Source organism: Pelophylax lessonae (assembly GCF_965119305.1).
Source record: "Pelophylax lessonae genome assembly, chromosome: 9".
NCBI classification, from domain to species: Eukaryota; Metazoa; Chordata; class Amphibia; order Anura; family Ranidae; genus Pelophylax; species Pelophylax lessonae.
In genome coordinates this window covers 256,283,233-256,311,170 of record NC_138776.1, presented here as the reverse complement: position 1 = coordinate 256,311,170, position 27,938 = coordinate 256,283,233, and the positions used below count along the sequence as shown (strand labels likewise).

General features: G+C 42.8%; 1 protein-coding gene across 1 annotated transcript; it reads left to right on the top strand.

Annotated features, from left to right (window-relative positions):
* The first annotated feature begins 37 nt into the window (after positions 1-37).
* LOC309564395 (uncharacterized protein) lies at positions 38-26,837 on the top strand. The gene is made up of 11 exons (XM_082269023.1): positions 38-750; positions 7,926-8,069; positions 8,156-8,302; positions 8,839-8,977; positions 9,075-9,172; positions 9,258-9,365; positions 9,543-9,599; positions 9,709-9,847; positions 11,103-12,036; positions 24,605-24,693; positions 26,030-26,837. Exons 1-11 carry the CDS (start codon positions 52-54, stop codon positions 26,719-26,721), a joined length of 3,246 nt encoding a protein of 1,081 aa, XP_082125149.1. The 5' UTR covers positions 38-51; the 3' UTR covers positions 26,722-26,837.
* Positions 26,838-27,938: the final 1,101 nt, after the last annotated feature.

Below are 27,938 nucleotides of genomic sequence, written 5' to 3'. Positions count from 1 at the left end.
TCTCAAGCAACCAACCATAACCCAAGAAATCATAAAGCTGAAGAAAATACCATGGTACAACGTTCTCAAGCAACCAACCATAACCCAAGAAATCATAAAGCTGACTTTTTATTTCCATGCTCTGAGTGTGGGAAAGGTTTCAATAAAAAATATGAACTCCATGTTCATCAGAGGGACCACGCTGGTAAAAAAATCTATTCTTGCCCGGACTGCAAAAAATCATACATAAAAAACTGTGACCTGGTTGCACACCAGAGAATTCACACTGGGGAAAAGCCCTTCTCCTGTTCTGAGTGCGGAAAGTCTTTCACCCAGAAATCCCAACTCACAGCCCATCAGAGAGTTCACTCCGACCACAAGCCCTTTTCGTGTTACGAGTGCAAGAGGGCCTTCATAAAAAAACAAGAACTTGTCCGACACGAGAGAACCCACACAGGAGAAAAGCCCTTCTCGTGTACTGAGTGTGGAAAGTCCTTCAGCCTAAAGTCGCAACTCAAAACACACCATAGGGTCCACACCGGCGAGAAGCCCTTTCCCTGTTCCGAGTGCGGCAGATGCTTCTCCAGTAAAGCAAATCGTGATAAGCATTTAAGAGTTCACACTGGCGAAAAGCCTTTTTCCTGCTCCGAGTGCTGGAAATGTTTTGCCCAAAAAGCGACACTAATTTTGCATCAGAGAACGCACACCCCCAGAGGCCGCAGTAAAACCTTGGTGCTTCATAGCTTGGATCGTCCCGTAGAATACTTGTGTGATCAAAATTAGGTAGTATGAAAGGTTTGAAATAGTTTAAACTCTAACTTTCTGCCCTTCCCTGTTTTCCCATTGAGGAGAGTGTTCCCTCTCTCGTAGCTGCATCATCCAGACAGAAATCGAGCGGAAATGTCCAACATGGACAGGAAACTGTCCTTCATTCCTAGGACACTTCAAGCCATTCATAAAATAAAGTTCTAATTGGCGAACCATAGCATAGACTTTTGTTTTATATGTACGGTTATCACTGGTCACAATTCCTTGTTCTTCATCAACAACACTACAGGATTGACTTATTGAAATTTGGCCTTTGAAGGAGCTTTATGTTTTCTAAGCAAAGAGATGGTCAAGTATCTTCTGAACAATCTGACAGAATGTCTAGTGATAGTCACATTCAATTCATTCAATTGAAGGCATTTTGTAGCTTCTCCAAACCCCCGATACAGAAGTGAAGAAGTGGCTTGGACAAACTAGGGAACGTCTTCAACTCTGTGCAGGCCAGTCAAGTTCCTTCACCCCATCGTGCTCATCTACGTCTTTATGGACCTTGCTTTGTGCACTAGAGCGCAGTAATGTTGGAACAGAAAGGGCCATCCCCAAACTGTTCCCACAAAGTTGTCCAAAATGTCATGGTATGCTGACGCCTTAAGAGTTCCCTTTACTGGAAGGGAATATGACGCTGAGCATGTCAACTTCTTTGGTCGACCATGGCGAGGCCTGTTCTGAGTGGAACCTGTCCTGTTAAACCGCTGTATGGTCTTTGCCACCATGCTGCAGCTCAGTTTCAGGGTCCTAGCAATCTTCTTATAGCCTAGGCCATCTTTATGTAGAGCAACAATTCTTTTTTTAAGATTCTCAGAGAGTTCTTTGCCATGAGGTGCTATGTTGAATTTCCAGTGACCAATATGTCTCGAGTGAGAGCGATAACACCAAATTTAACACACCTGCTCCTCATTCACACCTGAGACCTTGAAACACTAACGATTCACATGACACTGGGGAGGAAAAATGGCTAATTGGGCCCAATTTGGACATTTTCACTTAGGGTTATACTCACTTTTTTTTGCCAGTGGTTTAGACATTAATGGCTGTATGTTGAGTTATTTTGAGGGGGCAGCAAATTTAAACTGTTATACAAGCTGTACACTCACTACTTTACATTGTAGCAAAGTGTCATTTCTTCAGTGTTGTCACATGAAAAGATATAACAAAATATTTACAAAAATGTGAGGGGTGTACTCACATTTGTGAGATACTGTATATATAACTTAGTTTTAAAAGTGCAGAAACTTTTTGAAGAACCCTCGTATGATATGATAGATCTTAAACAAGATTTTATAGCAGAATGGAACTAATAGGAAGAATAGTGCCAGAAAACATTGTCCTGTTGGGTGGATTGTATGCTCTCAGAGGACTACCCTACACTAACGGGAATTTTATTGCTTGAACATCCTTCAGATGGGTCTTCTAGGTGTTGGGGTAACCGCCCACTCTGAGCTTCTGTTTGGGTGATGGGGTAACCCCCTGCTCTGAGCTTCTGTTTGGATGATGGGATAACCTCCTGCTCTTAGCTTCTGTTTGGGTGATGGGGTAACCTCCTGCTCTGAGCTTCTGTTTGGGTGATGTGGTAACCTCCTGCTCTGAGCTTCTGTTTGGGTGATGGGGTAACCTCCTGCTCTGAGCTTCTGTTTGGGTGATGGGGTAACCTCCTGCTCTGAGCTTCTGTTTGGGTGATGGGGTAACCTCCTGCTCTAAGCTTATGTTTGGGTGTTTACTGAGTGGCACACGGAATGTGCCATGGTGACAAATGCCACGTAAAGATACTGACCTGGAATGGTAGAGTATGTTACATGATACGAGGGGTCTTCAAAAAGTTTCCTCACTTTTATATATATATATATATATATATATATATATATATATATATATAGATCCTAAACAAGATTTTATAGCAGAATGGAAAATTACAGTAATAGGAAGAACAGTGACAGAAAACATTGTCCTGTTGAGTGGATTTTATGCTCTCAGAGGAATACCCTACGCTAACGGGAACTTCAACGTTTGAACATCCTTTAGATGGCTCCTCTAGGTAATGGACACCCAAAAGGGCTTTTCCCTTCCCCGCACATTATTCAGACCCTCTGCCCCCCCCCCCCCCCCCATCTCTCCAATCTTCTCCACTCTGCTAACATACTTCTTCTTACCTTCTCCCTGACTTTCTTACGAGATCAGCTGTGGATTTGCTCTGGCCATATCACTGACCCCATACCTAGAGGTCCTTATCTCTATTCCCCCCCTCCTGGGAACACCAACCATGTACCTTGAGGCTGAGATTTATTCTGTCTTATACACTCAACTTTATAGATGGGTTGACACTTCTGTGGGAATCTATATGAGAACACATCCTTTGTCCTGAGGAAGCGGAATACCCATGAAACGTGTAGACTACTCATGACTAAAATCGTGATAGGATAGTTTTGAATTTTCTCATATATACAACTTTTTTTTTTAAAGTCTCTGTATAGTGAATTTTAATATGAATTGTAATAAAAATTAATTGATTTCATGTTTATGGATTCCGTGTTGATTTGATGACTTCATGAGGTGCGTGTCTGAAAGTCCCTTATTTCTATTGCCTGCACAATTGAAATGTATTCTCTGTATATAAACTATTGTTCTGCCATTTCTTTGCTCCAGGGCAAAATAGCTGATAAACCTCTTTTTTTCGAAGGTGGTGACCACTTGTAATAAATATGGGCTCTCACATATGTATCCATGTTCTGCATATTCATGCCTATGCCTACTTCTGCTAATACGGACCGTGTTGATTATTTCTACGACCACGTGGATCTCTGTATCAATTACATTTTTTTTTTTTTAAATATAAAGATTAATTAATTTTTAATGAAAAAAAATTACATATCTATCTATCTATCTATCTATCTATCTATCTATCTATCTATCTATCTATCTATCTATCTATCTATCTATCTATCTATCTATCTATCTATCTATATACATACATAATAAAAATAAATATAATATTAAAAAATATACAACTGATATAACAACTGAGATAAAACACATATTATAGTGAAACGCATGTATATAGACTTCCTTGAATCGCGATGTCATTGGGGTTGCTGAGGATTCTGGGAAGGAGAGTTCTCACCCTCTCGCCCTGTAAATAATACAGTATCAATGGTGTCAGACATTTTTTTGTAGCCCAGAAGTGCAGACACAAAGCTAAAAAAAAAAAAAATTAAAAATATTAGAAAATGTATTCTGCTCTCAGACAACGTGAGGTCTTTGGTGGGCTTGGATAGAAAATCTGTTTTTAGCATAATTTATTAAATAGTGCCTCCAGGTCTGCTGGGCTGCAACAAAACAGCTTTCACCCATAATGCCGTGCGTTGGGGGGATGGGCACTATATACACTGGGAGTGAGTTGAACAGAGTGAGAGCAATGGATCCAGTTGGGGGGATGGGCACAGTATTGGAAGTGAGTTGAACAGAGTGCGAGCAATGGAGGCAAACTGCACCAACCTGACTGGGAAAATATTACGGCTCACCCTGCAGATCATCTACCTGCTGACCGGGGAGGTAAGGAGGATTCTGAAAGCAGCACAAACACATTTATTTTTAATTTTTTTTTCTGATACGTGTCTATTTTTTAAGAAAATTGGCAGTGAGTTTGGATGTCAAAAGGGGAGAGGAGTTTTTTTCGTTTCTTTTTCTTCTCTTTTTTTTTTTTGTTTTTCTTTTCTCTTCTTTGAAAAATTTCTCCCGCTCTTGTAAGGCATACATGACACTAAGACCTCTTGTGGTTTCTTGGATTGGTGACCCCATCAGATACCCTCCGCACTCCGGTATGCCGGCCATGTCATAGATGCCGGTAGGAGCGTGGGTCTATCTGGGGATCTGCCGTCCTGAGACATACTTTAATGCATTGTATATTCTCATTTCTTACATACGGCTATGTTTATATGATTTACGCCTCATGTTACGCTGTTCTCTTGTTACTCGGCTGTATTTCAATTCACTGCCTTTGGTGACTTGTATGCCTTTATCTCCTCAATAAACATTGAATTTGAAAAAAAAAAGGGGAGAGGAGCTTTCCTAAATTAATTCGCAGCTGTTCACTTGGGGGTTTACTGTTCCGAAATGCTACATAAAAATCACACGTTTGCAGAGGACTTTGTCCCCTATATTTTAGGGTATATATTTGATGAAATTACTAATTATTTATTTATTACAGTTATTTATGTATTTATTATGAGTATTAATTACAGATATTTATTTATTGCAGGCGTTTATAACAGGTATTTATTTATTATAGTATTTATTTATTACAGATATTTATTGTTTTAGTTTCCTAAAGGTATTTATTTATTATGGGTATTTATTTTATTACAGCCATTTATTTATTTTTTAGTGTGGGTATTTAATTAATAAAGGCATTTATTTTTTATGGGTATTTATTTATTTATTACAGATTTTTATTTTTTTTATTACAGGCATTTATTTATTCATAATGGGTATTTATTTACTAATAATATTTATTCATTATTTTTACTGTGGGTGTTTATTACAGATATTTATTTGTAATGGGTATTTATTTATAAAGGGTATTTAGTTATTATGTATTTTTATTTACAGATATTTTATATTTTTTTTTTGTTAAGAAATTACAAATATTTTAAAAGTACAACTGTTTAAATGTTTTTGTGTTAGCGTAGATTTAGACGTCCTCTAAAGATTGATATATTTTTGCTGATAAACGCATCACAACTATGTGCATTTGTGGTACTTCCCTGTCCCCTTAACAGGTCACGACCAAGGCTTGTAGACCCCCTCATCCAATGCCTATTGCAGTTAAAGGGGGGACAATTGGGAGCAATAAAAAATAATTGTGCATTTTTACTGCCCCCACCCGCCCCAATCACATATCTAAATGAGACCTACTGATGGCTGGATCCAAACTCTGTCCGAACCCAGTTTGTCCGAAACTGGGGGAAGCTGTCACGTGATTGCACCCTCACTGGCGGGAGATTCCCCATCCCGCAGCTACGCATAATAAAGAGGTGGGGATGCTCCCTTACATCATTGACCTAATATGGCCATAATAGGACAATTATATTGTCCCAATATGGCCATGTGGCCATATTAGGTCAATGATGTCATGACCATCCCCAGCCCTTTATTATGTGTAGCTGTGGGGTGGGAAGTCTCCTGGATGAAGCCCATGGAACCAGCAATACCGCTAACTTCCAGGTCCGGACTGAACCCAAGCCTATCCATTTCACACACCATACTGGAATCAACCATACAGTAAAGATGGTACTGCAGTGTCTCCTGAATGGTCATGGTGTATAACAGGGGTCTCCAAACTTTCTAAACAAAGAGCCAGTTTACTGTCTTCAGACTTTAGGGGACCTAACTGTGGCCAGGGGGGGGGGAAGAAAATGTCCTGGTGTCAGTGGGAGTAAACAATGCATCTTCTGTATTAGGGGGCGAAATAGTGCTTGCCCATCATTGGGATCAGTGGGAGGAAACGTGCCACATCATTGGTGTCAGTGAGAGGAATAGTGCCCCGTCATTGGTGACAGTGAGAGGAATAGTGTCCCTACAGGTCCGGACTGAACCCAAGCTTATCCTTTTCACACACAATACTGGAATCACCCAAACGATAAAGATGGTACTGCAGTGTCTCCCGAATTGTCACGATGTATAACAGGTCTCAAAACTTTCTAAACAAAGGGCTAGTTTACTGTCCTTAAAACTTTAGGGGGACCAGGCTATGGTCAGTGGGAGAAATAGTGCCCCATCATTGGTGTCTCCCCGAGATGAATAGTGCCCCATTCTTGGTGTCCGTGAGAGGAATAGTGCCCCATTCTTGGTGTCCGTGTGAGGAATAGTGCCCCATTCTTGGTGTCAGTGAGAGGAATAGTGCTCCATCCTTGGTGTCAGTGAGAGGAATAGTGCTCCATCCTTGGTGTCAGTGAGAGGAATAGTGATCCATCCTTGGTGTCAGTGAGAGGAATAGTGCTCCATCCTTGGTGTCAGTGGGAGGAATAGTGCCCCATTGTCGGTGTCAGTGAGAGGAATAGTGCCCCATTGTCAGTGTCAGTGAGAGGAATAGTGCCCCATCACTGGTGTCAGTGAGAGGAATAGTGCCCAATAGTCTGTGTCAGTGGGAGGAATAGTGCCCCATCGTCGGTGTCAGTGGGAGGAATTATACCCCATTGTTGGTGTCAGTGGAAGGAATAGTGTTTTGGGTCAGTGGAAGTAAAAGTGCTCCAAGGGCTGGATAAAGACAAGTAAGTTTGGAGACCACTGGTGTATTCAATGGATTAGATAAGTCACATAGACAATGTTGCAGGACCATGCAGGGGACCTTTCATCAAGCATGATGGAATCAAATGCTTGATGAAGGGTCCCTGCACGCTCTCGAAACCCTCTTTCTATGTTATCATGCGATAAAGAACTTCTCACTTTGAAACAAGCTTGTCCTGAATGGTCACGGTGTATAACATGGATTAGATAGGTCACATAGACAACATTTTGGGACCCTGTAGGGGACCCTTTATCAAGCATGATGGAATCACATTCTTGATAAAGGGTCCCTACACATTCCTGAAACGTTCTTTCTATGTGATCATGTGATAAAGAAGAACTTCTCACTTTGACACAAGCTTGTCCCGAATGGTCATGGTGTATAACATGGATTAGATGGGTCATCTAGACAATGTTTTGGGACCCTTCATCAAGCATAATGGAATCACATGCCCGATTAAGGGTTCTTGCACACTCCCAAAACATTATATGTGATCATGCAATAAAGAAGAGGGTCTCACTTTGGAAAAAGCTTGTCAGTGTGTTGACGATATATATCTTATCTAGCCTTAAAGAATACACAGGCTCTTACATCTCCAGGTCATTACCAATTGGTTGGCCAGTTTGACCTCCATCATCACACTGTGCCCAGCCTAAAGCAAAGGTCAGTATTTTACCCACAGAAGTCCCCTTTTTAATGGCTGCACACCATAAGGAGGACCCCCCCAAATAGGTTGTTACATGATCAGCACAAGGAGGGACCCTAATGGTAAAAGGTTGGGTTGTTTATATATACACTTTTCCCAACCAGATAACTAATGTCTACTCTCTCTACACAGGATAACATAGTTGCAAAAAAGACATCGGGAGATGGACAGGAATCCGCTACAGTTCCTCTATGTTCCTTACTGTCTCCAGAGAGAAACAATGAAAAGAAAATCCTTGAAGTCACCAGGAAGATCATTGAGATGCTGACAGGAGAGGTAAGTGGTGCCGGGAATTTTGGGACATTATCCAGTAAACGACAAGGGATGTGTCTGGATGGTAACTGTATCATTGTGTGTGTCAGGTTTTCCATCCTTCTCATCCCACACTGGACGTTCTTAACGTCAACAATATCAAAGTGGAATATACAAATGAAGAAGAGGAGGAAGATGTGAGGGGGGATTGGCCACGTAACGTGGAAGGAATCCAATTAGAGACAGAAACAGGTGAGGTATAATCACCAAATACAGACAGTTTGTGGACTGTTGCCTCCCGATCTTGTTCTGGTGTTGGCCCTATATTGGGTCACCCCCTTCTTTTCTGCATTGCTCTGTTTTTCTACTCATAGATTGCTCACGAGAACTGAGCACTAGTGTTAGCAAACCAACATTGTGCCAACTGCTTGTTTTGGTGGCCCTTAGATAGTCCAGCATCACCTAGATCCCTCACATCACTAGGTAAGAGGAGACTTTATTATAAAGGAGAGAGCAGTATGGAGGCCCCACCTAGCTCCCCCATCATCTGATAAACACATAGAAACAATGTATCAGTCAGTGTGTGTGTTTCCTACAGATGGATCCAGTAATGGGAACCTACCAGAGAAATGTCCCCCTCCTCTGTATTCCCGGGATTCCACACAGGAAGATCACACCATCCCTCACCATCATCAGGTACAAGATCAATAATCATTGATAGCTTAATTTTAATCTGTACATTACTTTGTACATTACTTACATTTTAACTATTTTGTGTTACATTGACATTTAGATTGGAAGCTGGAGCGATTTTAATATTACTATTAAAAAAGAGATAAAAGAAAATAGTGTGATGCAGGAGTATTTAGAAGGACACAAGGATCTCTACCAGAATGTCGTGATGGAGAACCAGTCGCCCCTCACATCACCAGGTAAGGGGAGATCAGTATGGAGGGTGCACCTAGATTTTCCATCACCCAATTATTACTCAAAAATAATGTATTCAGTCAGTGTGTGTGTTTCTTTCAGATGTATCCACTAATGGGAACCCACCAAAGAGATGTCCTAGTCCTCTGTATTCCCAGGATTCCACACAGGAAGATCGCACCATCCCTCAACATCATCAGGTAGAGCATTACCAATCAGTGGTAGTTCGATTATGATCTGCACATTAGCTGCATGTTTACTATTTTGTGTTACATTTACATTCAGAGTAGAAGCTCGAGCAATTTTAATATTAATATTAAAAAAGAGATAAAACAAGAGGAGGAGGATAACGTGGAGTATTATTTGGAAGGACACAAGGATCTCTACAAGAACGTCATGCTAGAGAATCAGCCGCCCCTCACATCACTGGGTAAGAGGAGACTTTATTGTAAAGAAGAGAGCAGCATGGAGGGTCCGAATAGATCCCCATCATCTGATAAACAGAAACAATGTAGTCAGTCAGTGTGTGTGTTTCCTACAGATGGATCCAGTAACAGGAACCCACCCTGTCCTCTGTATTCCCGGGATTTCACACAGGAAGGTCACACCATCCCTCACCATCATCAGGTAGATGACTGAGGGCTTCAATGTCAAAATTGATGCTAAACTGTGTTACATTATATTCTTCTATGTAGTCTCAGGATAATAGTGCTGATAATCATTTTTGTGATTTAAGGGGGTAGAAGTGATTGATATGAAAATTGAGGTTAAAGAGGAAGACGAGACGTATGTAAGAGGAAACCAGCTGTCTATGAAGGAAGCTGAAATGATGGTGACAATTACAAAGGAGGAATCTTCTCGAGATATCAGCACAGGTAAGTATTATATGCACAAAATGTAGCACTTCATATTTGTATCAAGTATAAGGTATGCAAACTGACCGAATGTGACAAAGAATAAGCAGACCATCCTACCATCTCGTAAGAGGAGACTGGAGTTAAAAACAGTGGACCACCAAAGTAGAGATTATTATTATACAGGATTTGTATAGCTGACAATTTTATTTTCAAACTTTTTTTACTAAGTTGACCGAAGTTTATAATTAAAAATTAAATTTTGTCAAATAGGGACAGTACTTCAATCTATATAACATCCTCAATCTGTAGGATGGAAATGTTTATAGTGTTGTCCATAAGAACATCATCAATGTAACTACACCAACTAATTTTCCTGTCAAATGAGGTGGAAATACTGTACACCATATTATAGATCAATCTCTAGTCCAGACCCGAAGAATAAAATCTGTGTATTTTTCAAAATGTTCTCAAATCTCAAAAAATGGAGAGGGGATCTTTTACACTAAATGAAAGGTCCATCTCTGTTCCTCTGTATAACATTGTGTTCCCAACAAATGATGAGCAGGTGCTCTAAAACCATATGAAAAGTCCATCTCCATTCCTCCAATATAATTTCATGTTCCCAACAAATCAGGTGGATATACTGTACACCATATGAAAGGTCCATCTCCATTGTTCTGTATAATTTCATGTTCCCAACAAATGAGGAGGAGATACTGTACACCATATGAAAGGCCCATCTCCATTCCTCTATATAATGTCATGTTCCTGACAAATGAGGAATAGATACTGTACACTATATTAAAGGTCCAGCTCAATTCCTCAATATAACATCAAGTTCTAACAAATGAGAAGGAGATACTGTACACCATATAAAAAGGGCCGTCTCCCTTCCTTAATATAACGCCATGTTCTCAACAAATGAGGAGCAGATCCTGTACACTATATGAAAGGTCCATCTACATTCCTCAATATAATGTCATATTCCCAACAAATGAGGAGGAGATGTTATACACCCTATGAAAGGTCCATCTCTGTTCGTCATTTTCCATAAAACCAGGTGGACAAAGGTCCATCATTAACAATGTAATAATTGTATATACACCTTGACCCTTATCTGATTCATGTCCTTGTGTTGGTGTAATTGTATCTAATTCTGTACCATAGCTCTAGGGAACAGTTGACATATAGACCACCATAAATGACTTCTGCTTGCAGAACATGAAGAATGAATATGCTGTTGCTCTTTATTTAAAAAAACCCTTTCCAACAGGTGGAGGTGATGGCTTGAATATCTCAGGAGGACATCTTTCTTTATCTCAAGATGGAAATAATGGCATGGCACAATATTCTCCAGGAGTAAGACTTTTTACCCAATATATTCATCACAAATTTGATTGTTTAGAGAGATCAACAGATCCCTTTAATTGTGAAGAATCCAAAACTATTATTCCAAATATCCTGCCAAGCTGTCACAGTGCAAATGGACCACAGGATCCTATTATTCCTGAGGAATCTTCATCTAATAATGTGGGTACAGTCACAAAGAGAGACCATGAGATGTTTTTATCAGAGTCGTTCCATAACACAACAAATCACAAAGTCGAGTTTCCATTTCCATGTTCAGAATGTCGGAAAAGTTTTAAAACAAAGAGGGAACTCCAAATTCATCAGATGGCGCATGCTGGCAAGGAGATCTATTCTTGCCCAGATTGCAAAAAGGAGTACATGACACATCATGGCCTGGTGGAACACATGAAACTTCATGCTGGTGAAAAGCCTTACAACTGTTTGAAGTGTGAGGCGTCTTTTGGCCTCAGATCGCAACTCACTGCCCACCAGAAAGTCCACTGTGAGCAGAAACCCTTTTCCTGTTCTGAGTGTAGGAAGTCCTTCCTGACCAACCAAGAACTCATTCTTCACCAAAGAGCACACACCAGAGAAAAGCCCTTCTTGTGTTCTGAGTGCGGAAAGTCTTTCGGCGATAAATCGCAACTCACAAGACACCTCAGAATCCACACTGGAGAGAAGCCTTTTGACTGTTTTGCGTGCGGAAAGTGCTTCGCCGACAAAGGGAACCGCGATAGGCACATGAGATGTCACACCAGTGACAGGCCTCATTCCTGTTCAGAATGCGGCAAGTGTTTTAAACTCAAAGGAGCACTAACTTCCCACCAGAAAAGTCATCACCCTAACATTAGATTCTGGTGATGTTTCATAGGCTGAACTGACAATGCAGTTCAAAAGGGTCAGTCCACCAAGCTGGTAGATTCTACTTTTAGGTGCTTTGGTATTCTCTGCTTTTGTTTTCATTTTTTTCAAATAGTTATTCTCTGGTTTATCATTTATTGCACATTTTTCTTGTTGTAGTGTAGAGCTGTGGTGGGTTAGTCTTCCCACCACCACCATCTTTTGTTGGTAATCTAATATTCTGGGATCCCTGACTTTCCACAAAGGAAGGAGTACCCACACACAACCACCTTAGGCTTCTTTTCTTTCCCTCATGTTCATTGATTCTTCTGTATCTTTTTCTACTGTCTCATCAAAATAAGAATTGAGGGAGGTCTTTCCAACAAGGACAGGAACAGGGGTGGGGTCTCAGTGTTGAATGACAGCAATAAAATAAAGTTCTCATTGCTAAACCATACTGTGGACTCTTGTTTCCTATGCCACAGTTGTTAATCAGCAAAACTAGGAGCGTGACTTACTGGAGCCTTTGGAGAAGATTATTTATTGGTTACTATATAGATAGATGCTGTAGATTGTCCTTTCTCAACCAAGGTCCTGTAGAAACCCTAGGGTTCCTTCAGAGGCTACTAGAGGTTCCTGAAAAATATGCAAATTCTGCCTCTCAGATAAGCAACCGCTGGTACCAATGATCTTTTTAAACTATCGGTAAGGAGGCAATCTTCTTACTGACCACCAACATAAGAATGTCCTTCTTCCGCCGACCACCAATCTAAGGGGACCCTTCTCCACTGACCACCAACATAGGAAGATGCTTCTTTCCCCGGCCACCAATTTAGGGGGAACCTTCTCCACTAGGGTTGAGCGGACACCTAGATGTCCGTGTTCGACGGGTTCGGCCGAACTTTAAAAAAAAGTCCGGGTCCGTGTCCCGGACTTTTACCGAACTTTTCCCGGACACCGAACCCCATTGAAGTCAATGGGGACCCGAACTTTAAGGCACTAAAATGGCTCTAAAACACCAAAGGAAAGGGCTAGAGTGCTGCAAATGGCAGCAAAACGTAATTAAGAGCATGGCAAGTGCTCTGCAAACAAATGTGGATAGGGAAATAACTTAAAACAACAACAAAAAACAGAAAAATAAAACAATGTTCTTCTTCATCTCTGAAGGACGAGGCCCATATGGAGTAGGAGGGAGGTTGAGGTGGTGGTGGATGTGGCGGTGACATAGGCGTGCGCACAGGGTGTGCTGGGTGTGCCTGGGCACACCCTAATCACCTAGGGCACATAGCATTGCCAGTGAGGAGATGGGAAAGATCTCCCTGGGACCTGCTCTGCTCTATTTCTCCTTGCCTACAGGTACATGGCCCCGATACATTACTCTCCCTGCTGGCAAACACATGCATGTGTATTTCAACTTTGGGGTGCACACCTTAATGCAATAGGCTGCGCACACCTATGGGCGGTGTAGGTGGAAGCGGCGGTGGAGGAGGACCAGGGCCGGATTAACAGCATCATGGGCTTGGTGCTGAGGATTTTGAAGGGCCTTAAGGGCCGTGCCTTGCCATGCACCCAGAGGAGGAAGGGTGCAGCCATGCATGCCTAATTCAACATGGGATGCTGTCTCTGAAGCCCATAAACACATCCATGCATCGCCAACTGTCCCTCCTTGTCCGGCCTTCACGCTGTGTGGGGAGGTTCTGAGGGTGCTGCCTGGGGAAGCGAGCATAGAAGCCAGACTTCTGTGTTTACAAGTGACAGAAGAGCGGTAACAGTGAATATGGCCAACCCGGGGCCTATATAAAAGGTAGGGGCCTGGAGCTGCAGCTCCAATAGCCCCTACATTAATCTGGCCCTGAGGAGGAGGACGAGGTAGCCAACACTGCTTCTTTTCAAAAATTTTAAATGAGGGTACACCCCAAAAGAGTGAGAAAGAGCAAAAATGGAACAATGGGTGGGTAAGGTCGGTATCCATTGCTATTCTGCATAAGGTACGGAAAAGTCCCGTGGGATCCATGCCTGGTTCATTTTAATGAACGTGAGCTTGTCCACATTGTCTCTGGACAGGCGGCTGCGCTTGTCTGTTATAACGCCCCCAGCCGTGCTAAATACCCGTTCAGATAATACACTGGCTGCAGGGCACGCCAGCACCTCCAAGGCGTAAAGGGCAAGCTCAGGCCATGTGCCCAATTTGGAGACCCAGAAGTTGAAGGGGGCAGACCCGTCATTCACTACATGTAGGCGTGTGCACACATACTGCTCCACCATGTTGGTAAAATGCTGCCTCCTGCTAAGACGTTCCATCTGAGCTGCTGGTGCTGCTGTTTGTTGTGGCGTGCTGACAAAGCTTTTCCACATTTCGGCCATGCTAACCCTGCCTTCTGAGGTGCTGGCGGTGCCCTGGTTGCGTTGGCGACCTCCTCCTCCTCCTCCTCTGCCTTGTGCTTCCACTGTGGCCCCGCTGTCAGATGGGAATGCCAGCAGCATGGCGTCTACCAGCGTGCGCTTGTACTCGCGCATCTTGCGATCGCGCTCCAGTGAGTGAATTAAGGACGGTACGTTGTCCTTGTAACGGGGATCCAGCAGCGTGGCCACCCAGTGATCAGCACAAGTTAGAATGTGGGCAACTCGGCGGTCGTTGTGGAGACACTGCAGCATGTAATCGCTCATGTGTGCCAGGCTGCCCAGAGGCAACGAAAGGCTGTCCTCTGTGGGAGGTGTATCGTCCGTGTCCTCTGTATCCCCCCAGCCACGCACCAGTGATGGCCATGAGCTGGCCTGGGTGCCACCCTGCTGTGAACATGGTTCCATCTCCTCCTCCAGCTCCTCCTCCTCCTCATCCTCCTCATCCTCCAGAACTGTGCCCCTGCTGGACAATTGCGTCCCTGGCGTTTGCGTGTGCAGGAACCCACCCTCTGAGCCCCTTGCGAATGACTGCCGTGAAAGCCTTGGAAATGTTACCTCTTCATCCTCCTCCTCCTCCTCATCCTGTGCCACATCCTCTTCCATCATCGCCCGAATTGTTTTTTCAAGGAGGCATAGAAGTGGGATAGTTAAGCTGAGAACGGCGTCATTGCCACTGGCCATGTTGGTGGAGTACTCAAAACAGCGCAACAAGGCACACAGGTCTCGCATGGAGGCCCAGTTAAATTAAATAGCGGAATAGAAAATATGATCCAAAAAAAGTGTATGTATATCACACGTACACAACCACACTGGGCCCCAATTACTATTGTTTGTACCCCTAAAAGGCTAGATGAGGAGTAGGGGGAGTATGGAACAGGCAGCACCCTCAAACCTTCAGAAGTATGAGATGAACCCCAACAACTTGGAAAGGTGGATCTCTCTCACACGTACCAACACAGACTATCCCCCAATTTAACTGATCCCCAAAGGTTTTTGATTAAATAGCGGAATAGAAAATATGATCCAAAAAAAGTGTATGTATATCACACGTACACAACCACACTAGGCCCCAATTACTATTGTTTGTACCCCTAAAAGGCTAGGAGTAGGGGGAGTATGGAACAGGCAGCACCCTCAAACCTTCAGAAGTATGAGATGAACCCCAACAACTTGGAAAGGTGGATCTCTCTCACACGTACCAACACAGACTATCCCCCAATTTAACTGATCCCCAAAGGTTTTTGATTAAATAGCGGAATAGAAAATATGATCCAAAAAAGGGTATGTATATCACACGTACACAACCACACTAGGCCCCAATTACTATTGTTTGTACCCCTAAAAGGCTAGATGAGGAGTAGGGGGGGTATGGAACAGGCAGCACCCTCAAATCTTCAGAAGTATGAGATGAACCCCAAAAACTTGGAAAGGTGGATCTCTCTCACACGTACCAACACAGACTATCCCCCAATTTAACTGATCCCCAAAGGTTTTTGATTAAATAGCGGAATAGAAAATATGATCCAAAAAAAGTGTATGTATATCACACGTACACAACCACACTAGGCCCCAATTACTATTGTTTGTACCCCTAAAAGGCTAGATGAGGAGTAGGGGGGGTATGGAACAGGCAGCACCCTCAAATCTTCAGAAGTATGAGATGAACCCCAAAAACTTGGAAAGGTGGATCTCTCTCACACGTACCAACACAGACTATCCCCCAATTTAACTGATCCCCAAAGGTTTTTGATTAAATAGCGGAATAGAAAATATGATCCAAAAAAAGTGTATGTATATCACACGTACACAACCACACTAGGCCCCAATTACTATTGTTTGTACCCCTAAAAGGCTAGGAGTAGGGGGAGTATGGAACAGGCAGCACCCTCAAACCTTCAGAAGTATGAGATGAACCCCAACAACTTGGAAAGGTGGATCTCTCTCACACGTACCAACACAGACTATCCCCCAATTTAACTGATCCCCAAAGGTTTTTGATTAAATAGCGGAATAGAAAATATGATCCAAAAAAAGTGTATGTATATCACACGTACACAACCACACTAGGCCCCAATTACTATTGTTTGTACCCCTAAAAGGCTAGATGAGGAGTAGGGGGGGTATGGAACAGGCAGCACCCTCAAATCTTCAGAAGTATGAGATGAACCCCAAAAACTTGGAAAGGTGGATCTCTCTCACACGTACCAACACAGACTATCCCCCAATTTAACTGATCCCCAAAGGTTTTTGATTAAATAGCGGAATAGAAAATATGATCCAAAAAAAGTGTATGTATATCACACGTACACAACCACACTAGGCCCCAATTACTATTGTTTGTACCCCTAAAAGGCTAGATGAGGAGTAGGGGGGGTATGGAACAGGCAGCACCCTCAAACCTTCAGAAGTATGAGATGAACCCCAACAACTTGGAAAGGTGGATCTCTCTCACACTTACCAACACAGACTATCCCCCAATTTAACTGATCCCCAAAGGTTTTTGATTAAATAGCGGAATAGAAAATATGATCCAAAAAAAGTGTATGTATATCACACGTACACAACCACACTAGGCCCCAATTACTATTGTTTGTACCCCTAAAAGGCTAGATGAGGAGTAGGGGGGGTATGGAACAGGCAGCACCCTCAAACCTTCAGAAGTATGAGATGAACCCCAACAACTTGGAAAGGTGGATCTCTCTCACACGTACCAACACAGACTATCCCCCAATTTAACTGATCCCCAAAGGTTTTTGATTAAATAGCGGAATAGAAAATATGATCCAAAAAAAGTGTATGTATATCACACGTACACAACCACACTAGGCCCCAATTACTATTGTTTGTACCCCTAAAAGGCTAGGAGTAGGGGGAGTATGGAACAGGCAGCACCCTCAAACCTTCAGAAGTATGAGATGAACCCCAACAACTTGGAAAGGTGGATCTCTCTCACACGTACCAACACAGACTATCCCCCAATTTAACTGATCCCCAAAGGTTTTTGATTAAATAGCGGAATAGAAAATATGATCCAAAAAAAGTGTATGTATATCACACGTACACAACCACACTAGGCCCCAATTACTATTGTTTGTACCCCTAAAAGGCTAGATGAGGAGTAGGGGGGGTATGGAACAGGCAGCACCCTCAAATCTTCAGAAGTATGAGACGAACCCCAAAAACTTGGAAAGGTGGATCTCTCTCACACGTACCAACACAGACTATCCCCCAATTTAACTGATCCCCAAAGGTTTTTGATTAAATAGCGGAATAGAAAATATGATCCAAAAAAAGTGTATGTATATCACACGTACACAACCACACTAGGCCCCAATTACTATTGTTTGTACCCCTAAAAGGCTAGATGAGGAGTAGGGGGGGTATGGAACAGGCAGCACCCTCAAACCTTCAGAAGTATGAGATGAACCCCAACAACTTGGAAAGGTGGATCTCTCTCACACGTACCAACACAGACTATCCCCCAATTTAACTGATCCCCAAAGGTTTTTGATTAAATAGCGGAATAGAAAATATGATCCAAAAAAAGTGTATGTATATCACACGTACACAACCACACTAGGCCCCAATTACTATTGTTTGTACCCCTAAAAGGCTAGATGAGGAGTAGGGGGGGTATGGAACAGGCAGCACCCTCAAACCTTCAGAAGTATGAGATGAACCCCAACAACTTGGAAAGGTGGATCTCTCTCACACGTACCAACACAGACTATCCCCCAATTTAACTGATCCCCAAAGGTTTTTGATTAAATAGCGGAATAGAAAATATGATCCAAAAAAAGTGTATGTATATCACACGTACACAACCACACTAGGCCCCAATTACTATTGTTTGTACCCCTAAAAGGCTAGATGAGGAGTAGGGGGGGTATGGAACAGGCAGCACCCTCAAATCTTCAGAAGTATGAGATGAACCCCAAAAACTTGGAAAGGTGGATCTCTCTCACACGTACCAACACAGACTATCCCCCAATTTAACTGATCCCCAAAGGTTTTTGATTAAATAGCGGAATAGAAAATATGATCCAAAAAAAGTGTATGTATATCACACGTACACAACCACACTAGGCCCCAATTACTATTGTTTGTACCCCTAAAAGGCTAGATGAGGAGTAGGGGGGGTATGGAACAGGCAGCACCCTCAAATCTTCAGAAGTATGAGATGAACCCCAAAAACTTGGAAAGGTGGATCTCTCTCACACGTACCAACACAGACTATCCCCCAATTTAACTGATCCCCAAAGGTTTTTGATTAAATAGCGGAATAGAAAATATGATCCAAAAAAAGTGTATGTATATCACACGTACACAACCACACTAGGCCCCAATTACTATTGTTTGTACCCCTAAAAGGCTAGGAGTAGGGGGAGTATGGAACAGGCAGCACCCTCAAACCTTCAGAAGTATGAGATGAACCCCAACAACTTGGAAAGGTGGATCTCTCTCACACGTACCAACACAGACTATCCCCCAATTTAACTGATCCCCAAAGGTTTTTGATTAAATAGCGGAATAGAAAATATGATCCAAAAAAAGTGTATGTATATCACACGTACACAACCACACTAGGCCCCAATTACTATTGTTTGTACCCCTAAAAGGCTAGATGAGGAGTAGGGGGGGTATGGAACAGGCAGCACCCTCAAATCTTCAGAAGTATGAGATGAACCCCAAAAACTTGGAAAGGTGGATCTCTCTCACACGTACCAACACAGACTATCCCCCAATTTAACTGATCCCCAAAGGTTTTTGATTAAATAGCGGAATAGAAAATATGATCCAAAAAAAGTGTATGTATATCACACGTACACAACCACACTAGGCCCCAATTACTATTGTTTGTACCCCTAAAAGGCTAGATGAGGAGTAGGGGGGGTATGGAACAGGCAGCACCCTCAAACCTTCAGAAGTATGAGATGAACCCCAACAACTTGGAAAGGTGGATCTCTCTCACACTTACCAACACAGACTATCCCCCAATTTAACTGATCCCCAAAGGTTTTTGATTAAATAGCGGAATAGAAAATATGATCCAAAAAAAGTGTATGTATATCACACGTACACAACCACACTAGGCCCCAATTACTATTGTTTGTACCCCTAAAAGGCTAGATGAGGAGTAGGGGGGGTATGGAACAGGCAGCACCCTCAAACCTTCAGAAGTATGAGATGAACCCCAACAACTTGGAAAGGTGGATCTCTCTCACACGTACCAACACAGACTATCCCCCAATTTAACTGATCCCCAAAGGTTTTTGATTAAATAGCGGAATAGAAAATATGATCCAAAAAAAGTGTATGTATATCACACGTACACAACCACACTAGGCCCCAATTACTATTGTTTGTACCCCTAAAAGGCTAGGAGTAGGGGGAGTATGGAACAGGCAGCACCCTCAAACCTTCAGAAGTATGAGATGAACCCCAACAACTTGGAAAGGTGGATCTCTCTCACACGTACCAACACAGACTATCCCCCAATTTAACTGATCCCCAAAGGTTTTTGATTAAATAGCGGAATAGAAAATATGATCCAAAAAAAGTGTATGTATATCACACGTACACAACCACACTAGGCCCCAATTACTATTGTTTGTACCCCTAAAAGGCTAGATGAGGAGTAGGGGGGGTATGGAACAGGCAGCACCCTCAAATCTTCAGAAGTATGAGACGAACCCCAAAAACTTGGAAAGGTGGATCTCTCTCACACGTACCAACACAGACTATCCCCCAATTTAACTGATCCCCAAAGGTTTTTGATTAAATAGCGGAATAGAAAATATGATCCAAAAAAAGTGTATGTATATCACACGTACACAACCACACTAGGCCCCAATTACTATTGTTTGTACCCCTAAAAGGCTAGATGAGGAGTAGGGGGGGTATGGAACAGGCAGCACCCTCAAACCTTCAGAAGTATGAGATGAACCCCAACAACTTGGAAAGGTGGATCTCTCTCACACGTACCAACACAGACTATCCCCCAATTTAACTGATCCCCAAAGGTTTTTGATTAAATAGCGGAATAGAAAATATGATCCAAAAAAAGTGTATGTATATCACACGTACACAACCACACTAGGCCCCAATTACTATTGTTTGTACCCCTAAAAGGCTAGATGAGGAGTAGGGGGGGTATGGAACAGGCAGCACCCTCAAACCTTCAGAAGTATGAGATGAACCCCAACAACTTGGAAAGGTGGATCTCTCTCACACGTACCAACACAGACTATCCCCCAATTTAACTGATCCCCAAAGGTTTTTGATTAAATAGCGGAATAGAAAATATGATCCAAAAAAAGTGTATGTATATCACACGTACACAACCACACTAGGCCCCAATTACTATTGTTTGTACCCCTAAAAGGCTAGGAGTAGGGGGAGTATGGAACAGGCAGCACCCTCAAACCTTCAGAAGTATGAGATGAACCCCAACAACTTGGAAAGGTGGATCTCTCTCACACGTACCAACACAGACTATCCCCCAATTTAACTGATCCCCAAAGGTTTTTGATTAAATAGCGGAATAGAAAATATGATCCAAAAAAAGTGTATGTATATCACACGTACACAACCACACTAGGCCCCAATTACTATTGTTTGTACCCCTAAAAGGCTAGATGAGGAGTAGGGGGGGTATGGAACAGGCAGCACCCTCAAATCTTCAGAAGTATGAGACGAACCCCAAAAACTTGGAAAGGTGGATCTCTCTCACACGTACCAACACAGACTATCCCCCAATTTAACTGATCCCCAAAGGTTTTTGATTAAATAGCGGAATAGAAAATATGATCCAAAAAAAGTGTATGTATATCACACGTACACAACCACACTAGGCCCCAATTACTATTGTTTGTACCCCTAAAAGGCTAGATGAGGAGTAGGGGGGGTATGGAACAGGCAGCACCCTCAAACCTTCAGAAGTATGAGATGAACCCCAACAACTTGGAAAGGTGGATCTCTCTCACACGTACCAACACAGACTATCCCCCAATTTAACTGATCCCCAAAGGTTTTTGATTAAATAGCGGAATAGAAAATATGATCCAAAAAAAGTGTATGTATATCACACGTACACAACCACACTAGGCCCCAATTACTATTGTTTGTACCCCTAAAAGGCTAGATGAGGAGTAGGGGGGGTATGGAACAGGCAGCACCCTCAAACCTTCAGAAGTATGAGATGAACCCCAACAACTTGGAAAGGTGGATCTCTCTCACACGTACCAACACAGACTATCCCCCAATTTAACTGATCCCCAAAGGTTTTTGATTAAATAGCGGAATAGAAAATATGATCCAAAAAAAGTGTATGTATATCACACGTACACAACCACACTAGGCCCCAATTACTATTGTTTGTACCCCTAAAAGGCTAGATGAGGAGTAGGGGGAGTATGGAACAGGCAGCACCCTCAAATCTTCAGAAGTATGAGATTGTGTTCACTGTACCCCACAAAGATTGAGTTCACTGCACCCCACAATGATTGTGTTCACTGCACCCCACAAAGATTGTGTTCACTGCACCTCACAAAGATTGTGTTCACTGTACCCCCCAAAGATTGTGTTCACTGCACCCCACAAAGATTCTGTTCACTGTACCCCACAAAGATTGTGTTCACTGCACCCTAAAAGGATGTTGTTCACTGCACCCCACAAAGATTGTGTTCACTGCACCCTAAAAGGATGTTGTTCACTGCACCCCAAAAAGATTGTGTTCACTGTACCCCCCAAAGATTGTGTTCACTGCACCCCACAAAGATTGTGTTCACTGCACCCCAAAAAGATTGTGTTCACTGTACCCCCCAAAGATTGTGTTCACTGCACCCCAAAAAGATTGTGTTCACTGTACCCCCCAAAGATTGTGTTCACTGCACCCCACAAAGATTCTGTTCACTGTACCCCACAAAGATTGTGTTCACTGCACCCCAAAAAGATTGTGTTCACTGTACCCCCCCCAAAGATTGTGTTCACTGCACCCCACAAAGATTCTGTTCACTGCACCCCACAAAGGATTTTGTTCACTGCACCCCAAAAAGATTGTGTTCACTGCACCCCAAAAAGGATTTTGATCACTGCACCCCAAAAAGGATGTTGTTCACTGCACCCCAAAAATGATTTTGTTCACTCCACCCCAAAAAGATTGTGTTCACTGCACCCCACAAAGATTGTGTTCACTGCACCCCAAAAAGATTGTGTTCACTGTACCCCCCAAAGATTGTGTTCACTGCACCCCACAAAGATTCTGTTCACTGTACCCCACAAAGATTGTGTTCACTGCACCCCAAAAAGATTGTGTTCACTGCACCCCAAAAAGGATGTTGTTCACTGCACCCCAAAAAGGATGTTGTTCACTCCACCCCAAAAAGATTGTGTTCACTGCACCCCACAAAGATTGTGTTCACTGCACCCCAAAAAGATTGTGTTCACTGCACCCCAAAAATGATTTTGTTCACTGCACCCCAAAAAGGATTTTGTTCACTGCACCCCAAAAAGGATGTTGTTCACTCCACCCCAAAAAGATTGTGTTCACTGCACCCCAAAAAGATTGTGTTCACTGCAGCTCACACACAGAAAAATGGATGTGGATCACTGACACCTGCCTATCTCCAATCCCACACCACACAGCAATATCGATTGTAGTTTGTAGAACACAGTTTCCCTAAAATTCAGCAGACTCTGTCCCTAACAGGATTGAGAAGAGATCGTAGATCAGGATTGAGTGCAGATTCACCCCACCCCCCACACAGCAATATCGATTGTAGTTTGTAGAAGACACTGACCCTATAATTCAGCAGACTCTATCCCTAAAATGCCTACAACTCGCCCTGCCTAAACACTCCGACCTGTCCCTCAATTCTATCCGGACACAAATGGTTTTTTCCTGCCTATCTTTCCCTAATCAGCAGCCAGCACATTGATGTGTGCTCTGTCCCTTAGCTAAGCAGCAGAATGACGCTGCTGCGGCGGCTGCCTCGAACTTATAAAGACTTGGTCACATGCTTCAGACGGCCAATCACAGCTACTAAGACATTTGCAGGCATGGCTGGGATGGCTTAAGGCACACCAGTTAAACGATTGTTGATTGGCTGTTGAAAGCCCGCCATGAAAAGAGCGCCAAAGCATGCAAAACCCGGAAATAAAACGACCGAACACGGATTTTTACCCGAACATACAGTAAAGTGTCCGTGTCCGTGTTCGGGTAAAAAAAATCCAATTATTCGGTACGAACACGAATAATACAGTCCGTGTTCGCTCAACACTATTCTCCACTGACCACTAATATATGAAGGTCCTTCTTCCTCTGACCACCAATCTAAGGGGGCCCTTTTTACTAAAGTAAGAGGCTAATGTAGAAAAAAACATTTGAACTGCAGTGCCAAACCTTTGCTAAAAGGTCCACATACACCTTTATTCCTGTAGGGGGCAGAAAGACAAGCAAAAGATTAGCCGACACGTTTCAGTGGTCCAAAACACCCCCTTCATCGGGGCTTGAGACTGAAAACCATGTATATGGACTAGATGTTAACTAGACATTTAATGGAATTTCTTCCAGTGTGATTATCTGCACAGGTATCATCAGCAGCTGGTTTGGCAGTGTAAGAGGGCCCTTCTTCTCCTGACCACAAATCTAAAGAGGGGCATTCTTCACTGACCACCAATATAAAAGGAAGCTTCTTTCCCTGACCACCATTTTAGGGGGGGTGGGTTGCCTTCTCCATTGACCACTAATGTAAGAAGGTCCTTCTTCACCCTGACCACCAATGTAAAGGGGGGCCTTCTCCATTGACCACCAGTGTAGGAGGTTGCTTCTTCCCCTGACTACCAATCTAAGGGGGGGGGGGGGGCTTCTCCATTGACCACGAATGTAAGAAGATCCTTCTTCCCCTGACCACCAATCTAAGGTGGCCCTTTTCCACTGATTCCTAAAGTAAAAGGTTAATTTAGAAAGAAATTTGACCTGAAGTGCCACACCATTGCTAAAAGGTCCAGATATGACTTTATTTCCATAAGAGTCAGAGGGACAATCAAAGGAGGAGCCAACACCTTTCTGGGGTTCAAAAACACCCTCTTTAACAGGACTTGAGATAGAAAATAATGTGTATGGACTAGATATAAACTAGACATTTAATGGTATTGCTTCCAGTGTGATTATCTGCACAGGTGTCATCAGCAGCTGGTTTGGAAGTGTAAGACGGCCATTCCTCCCCTGACCACCAGTCTAAGAGGATCCTTCTCCACTGACCACCAATGTAAGAAGGTTCTTCTTCCCCCTATCCATCAACATAGGGGGTCCTTTTTCCAATGACCACCAAAGTAAAAGGCCAATGTAGCAACAATTTGAACTGCAAGCACCACGCCAGTGCTAAAAGGTCCAGGGACAACTTTATTCCAGTATCAGTCAGAGGGACAGTCAAAAGAGGAGCCAACACGTTTATGGGATCCAAAAATACTCTCTCCAAAAACAGGGCTTGAGATAGAAACCAATGTATATAGGCTTGATGTTTATTGGACCTTCAGATTTATTTCTTTCAGTGTGATCGTCATCACAAATCTCGTCACAAGCTGGTTTGGCAGTATACCGTAAGAGTTCCCTTCTAACCTTGACCACCAATTTTAGGACTGTTCTCTACTGCCTACCAATGTAAAGTAAGAGAGTAGTATAGCAAAAATGTGAATTGAGGTGCCACATTTGCCACACTGCTAAGAAGTCAAAATATGAATTTATTCCAGTAAGGTTCAGGGAGACAATTAATAGTTTACAAAGCATTTCAGGAGTCCAAAAGCACCCACTTCATCAGGGCTTGAGATATAAAATAATGTATATGTACTAGGTATTAACTGGACCTTTAATCGTCTTCTCCCGACAACCAATCTAAAGGGAAGCCTATCCACTGATAAACAATGTAAGAAGGTCCTTCTCTCCCTGATCACCAATCTAGGAAAGCTTTCTTCACTGAACACCTATATAGGAAGGCCCCTCTCCCCTGATAGTATATAGTACATTGGCGCAAGAAGAGGTCTCAGTATGGGCTAGTCCTGGATATCCAGGGGGAGGGGGAAAAAAGGGAGGGGGGTCACAAGTTCAGGGGATAGCTGTCCACTGTAGCGGCTGCCGGCGCGAGAGACAGAAGTGATCTCTGGGGGGGAGACAAGAGGAAAGAAGCGCAGCACCTTCTAAGTGCAGCAAGACATTTAATGTAGAGTAAAGCAGTACTACACTGACATAACACAGGTGGATAAGAAGAACTTCAGCAAGATTTGTAAGTCATCTGGGGCATCACTGGAGTGAGTCCTGGTGGTGGAATCTGCTCTGAATTTTTGTTTTTGCCTTCATGGTGAAAGTTACTCCAGGATACCGACTGACCAGAAGTTGGACCCTTCAGCTACAACACTTGAAGCGCCTTCACTTGGTTGATCTCCATTTTACTAATAATTTTACTAATAATGTGACTTTGAAAAACATTGGTTGCACCAGTGATGTTTAGTGTACACGTTTGCATATAGTTATTTTGTGTATTTTTTTTTTAATTGTAATTAAAGGCATTGTCTATCTTTTGCAAAAATGTAAAAATGCACTTACATGATCTTCTAATAATTTAGATACATGCACAAAGAGAGACAATGAGATATTTCCATCAGAGTTTGTCCATAACGTGGGGAATCAAAAAGTCGAGTTTCCATTTCTATGTCCAGAATGTGGGAAAGGTTTTAAAATCAAAAGGGCGCTCCACATACACCAGATGATCCATACGGGCAAGAAGGTCTATTCTTGTCCGGATTGTGAAAAATTGTACATAACATACTGCGGGCTTGTTGCCCATAAGAAACTTCACGCCGGTGAAAAACCCTACACCTGTTTTAAGTGTGAAGCATCTTTTGGTCTCAGACCACAACTTACCGCTCACCAGAAAGTCCACTACGAGCAGAAGCCCTTCACCTGTTCCGAGTGCGAGAAATCCTTTATGACAAAACAAGAGCTTGTTCATCACCAGAGAACACACACAGGCGAAAAGCCCTTCCCATGTTCTGAGTGCGGAAGGTCTTTTGCACGAACATCCCAACTCAAAAGACACTACAGAGTCCACACTGGCGAGAAGCCATTTTCCTGTTCAGAGTGCCACAAATGCTTCTCCACTAAAATGATCCGTGATAATCATATGCGGGTTCACACCGACGAGAGGCCGTATTCCTGTCCTGATTGTAGCAGATGTTTTACACAGAAAGGGGCATTAACTGTTCACCAGAAAAGGCACCACCACACCAACAGGGACTGCTGAAAAGTTATGGTGGTGTTTTATAGGCTGAACCGCCCTGTCTGGAGACCATTCATAAATGGGATGAGGGCAGTTTAATAAAAGGGTCATTCTTCCCAGATGGGAGATTTTTATGTCGTAGTGTAGTGCTGTGATGCACCATTCTCCCCATCACCACCATCTTTTGTTGGTCATCTAAATTTTCTGGGATTCCTGACTTGGAATGGAATGGAATCCCCACACACAACCACTGCTGTCTCTTACATATAGAAATCCTTAGGTATCTCCTCCTGCTGTGTCCTATGAGACAGGAATTGGGGAAAATCCCCCCAATAAAGACAGAAACAATGGTGTGGTTCCAGCAGTCCTTCCTTCTTACCTTACGTAACCCTATGCCTTGTAGGACAGCAATAAAATACATTTCTCATTGCTAAACCATAATGTGGACTCTTGTTTGCATTGAGCAATGGCACCATTTCTTCTTCCTAATTAGCAACACTATTTGGGTGACCTGTTAGAACTTGGCCTTTGAGGAACATTATGTATTAGATGCTAATCATACTGTAGAGCAGCCTTTCTCAACCTTTTCAACACAGAGGAACCCTTGAAATAAATTTCTGGTCTCGGGGAACCCCTGCTAAAAATGAGAAATCTACAACTCATGATACATCAGTGTGACAGTCAGTGGGAAGAATGCTCCTTACTCTTGTCATCATTGGGAAGAATTACCTGCTTACAGGTAGCTAAAAGGAACAATGGTGTCATTGGGAACTTATCTGAGAGGCAGAAATTGCCCATTTCTCACGGAACCCCTAGCAACCTCAGGAGGAATCCTAGTTGAGAAACCCTGCTGTAGAGAGTAGACATGTGCGATTCGTTTAGTTACAAATCAAAATTTAAAGGCAATTTTAGTTATTCAAATTGTTGGTGGTTCCCACACAATATGAAAAACCTTTAAATGAAGGTGTAATGAAAAAATAGCGTACAAATAAACATATAAACAGGCATGTTATCCATAACACATATAGGATGAGGGAAATCCTCAGATCATTCACACTGATCCCAAAACAACCAAAGAATGAACTTCAATGAATCAGGAGATCTTCAATCCAGTCATTAATGAATCAATATATCCTTATATGTGAAGTAGAGGGAGTAGCCCCTTACCAGATAACGTGAAAGGTGTCCAATGGCGGTCCCAATACGTGGACTTCCTCCACTACACCTTTTTTTTTTGGTTA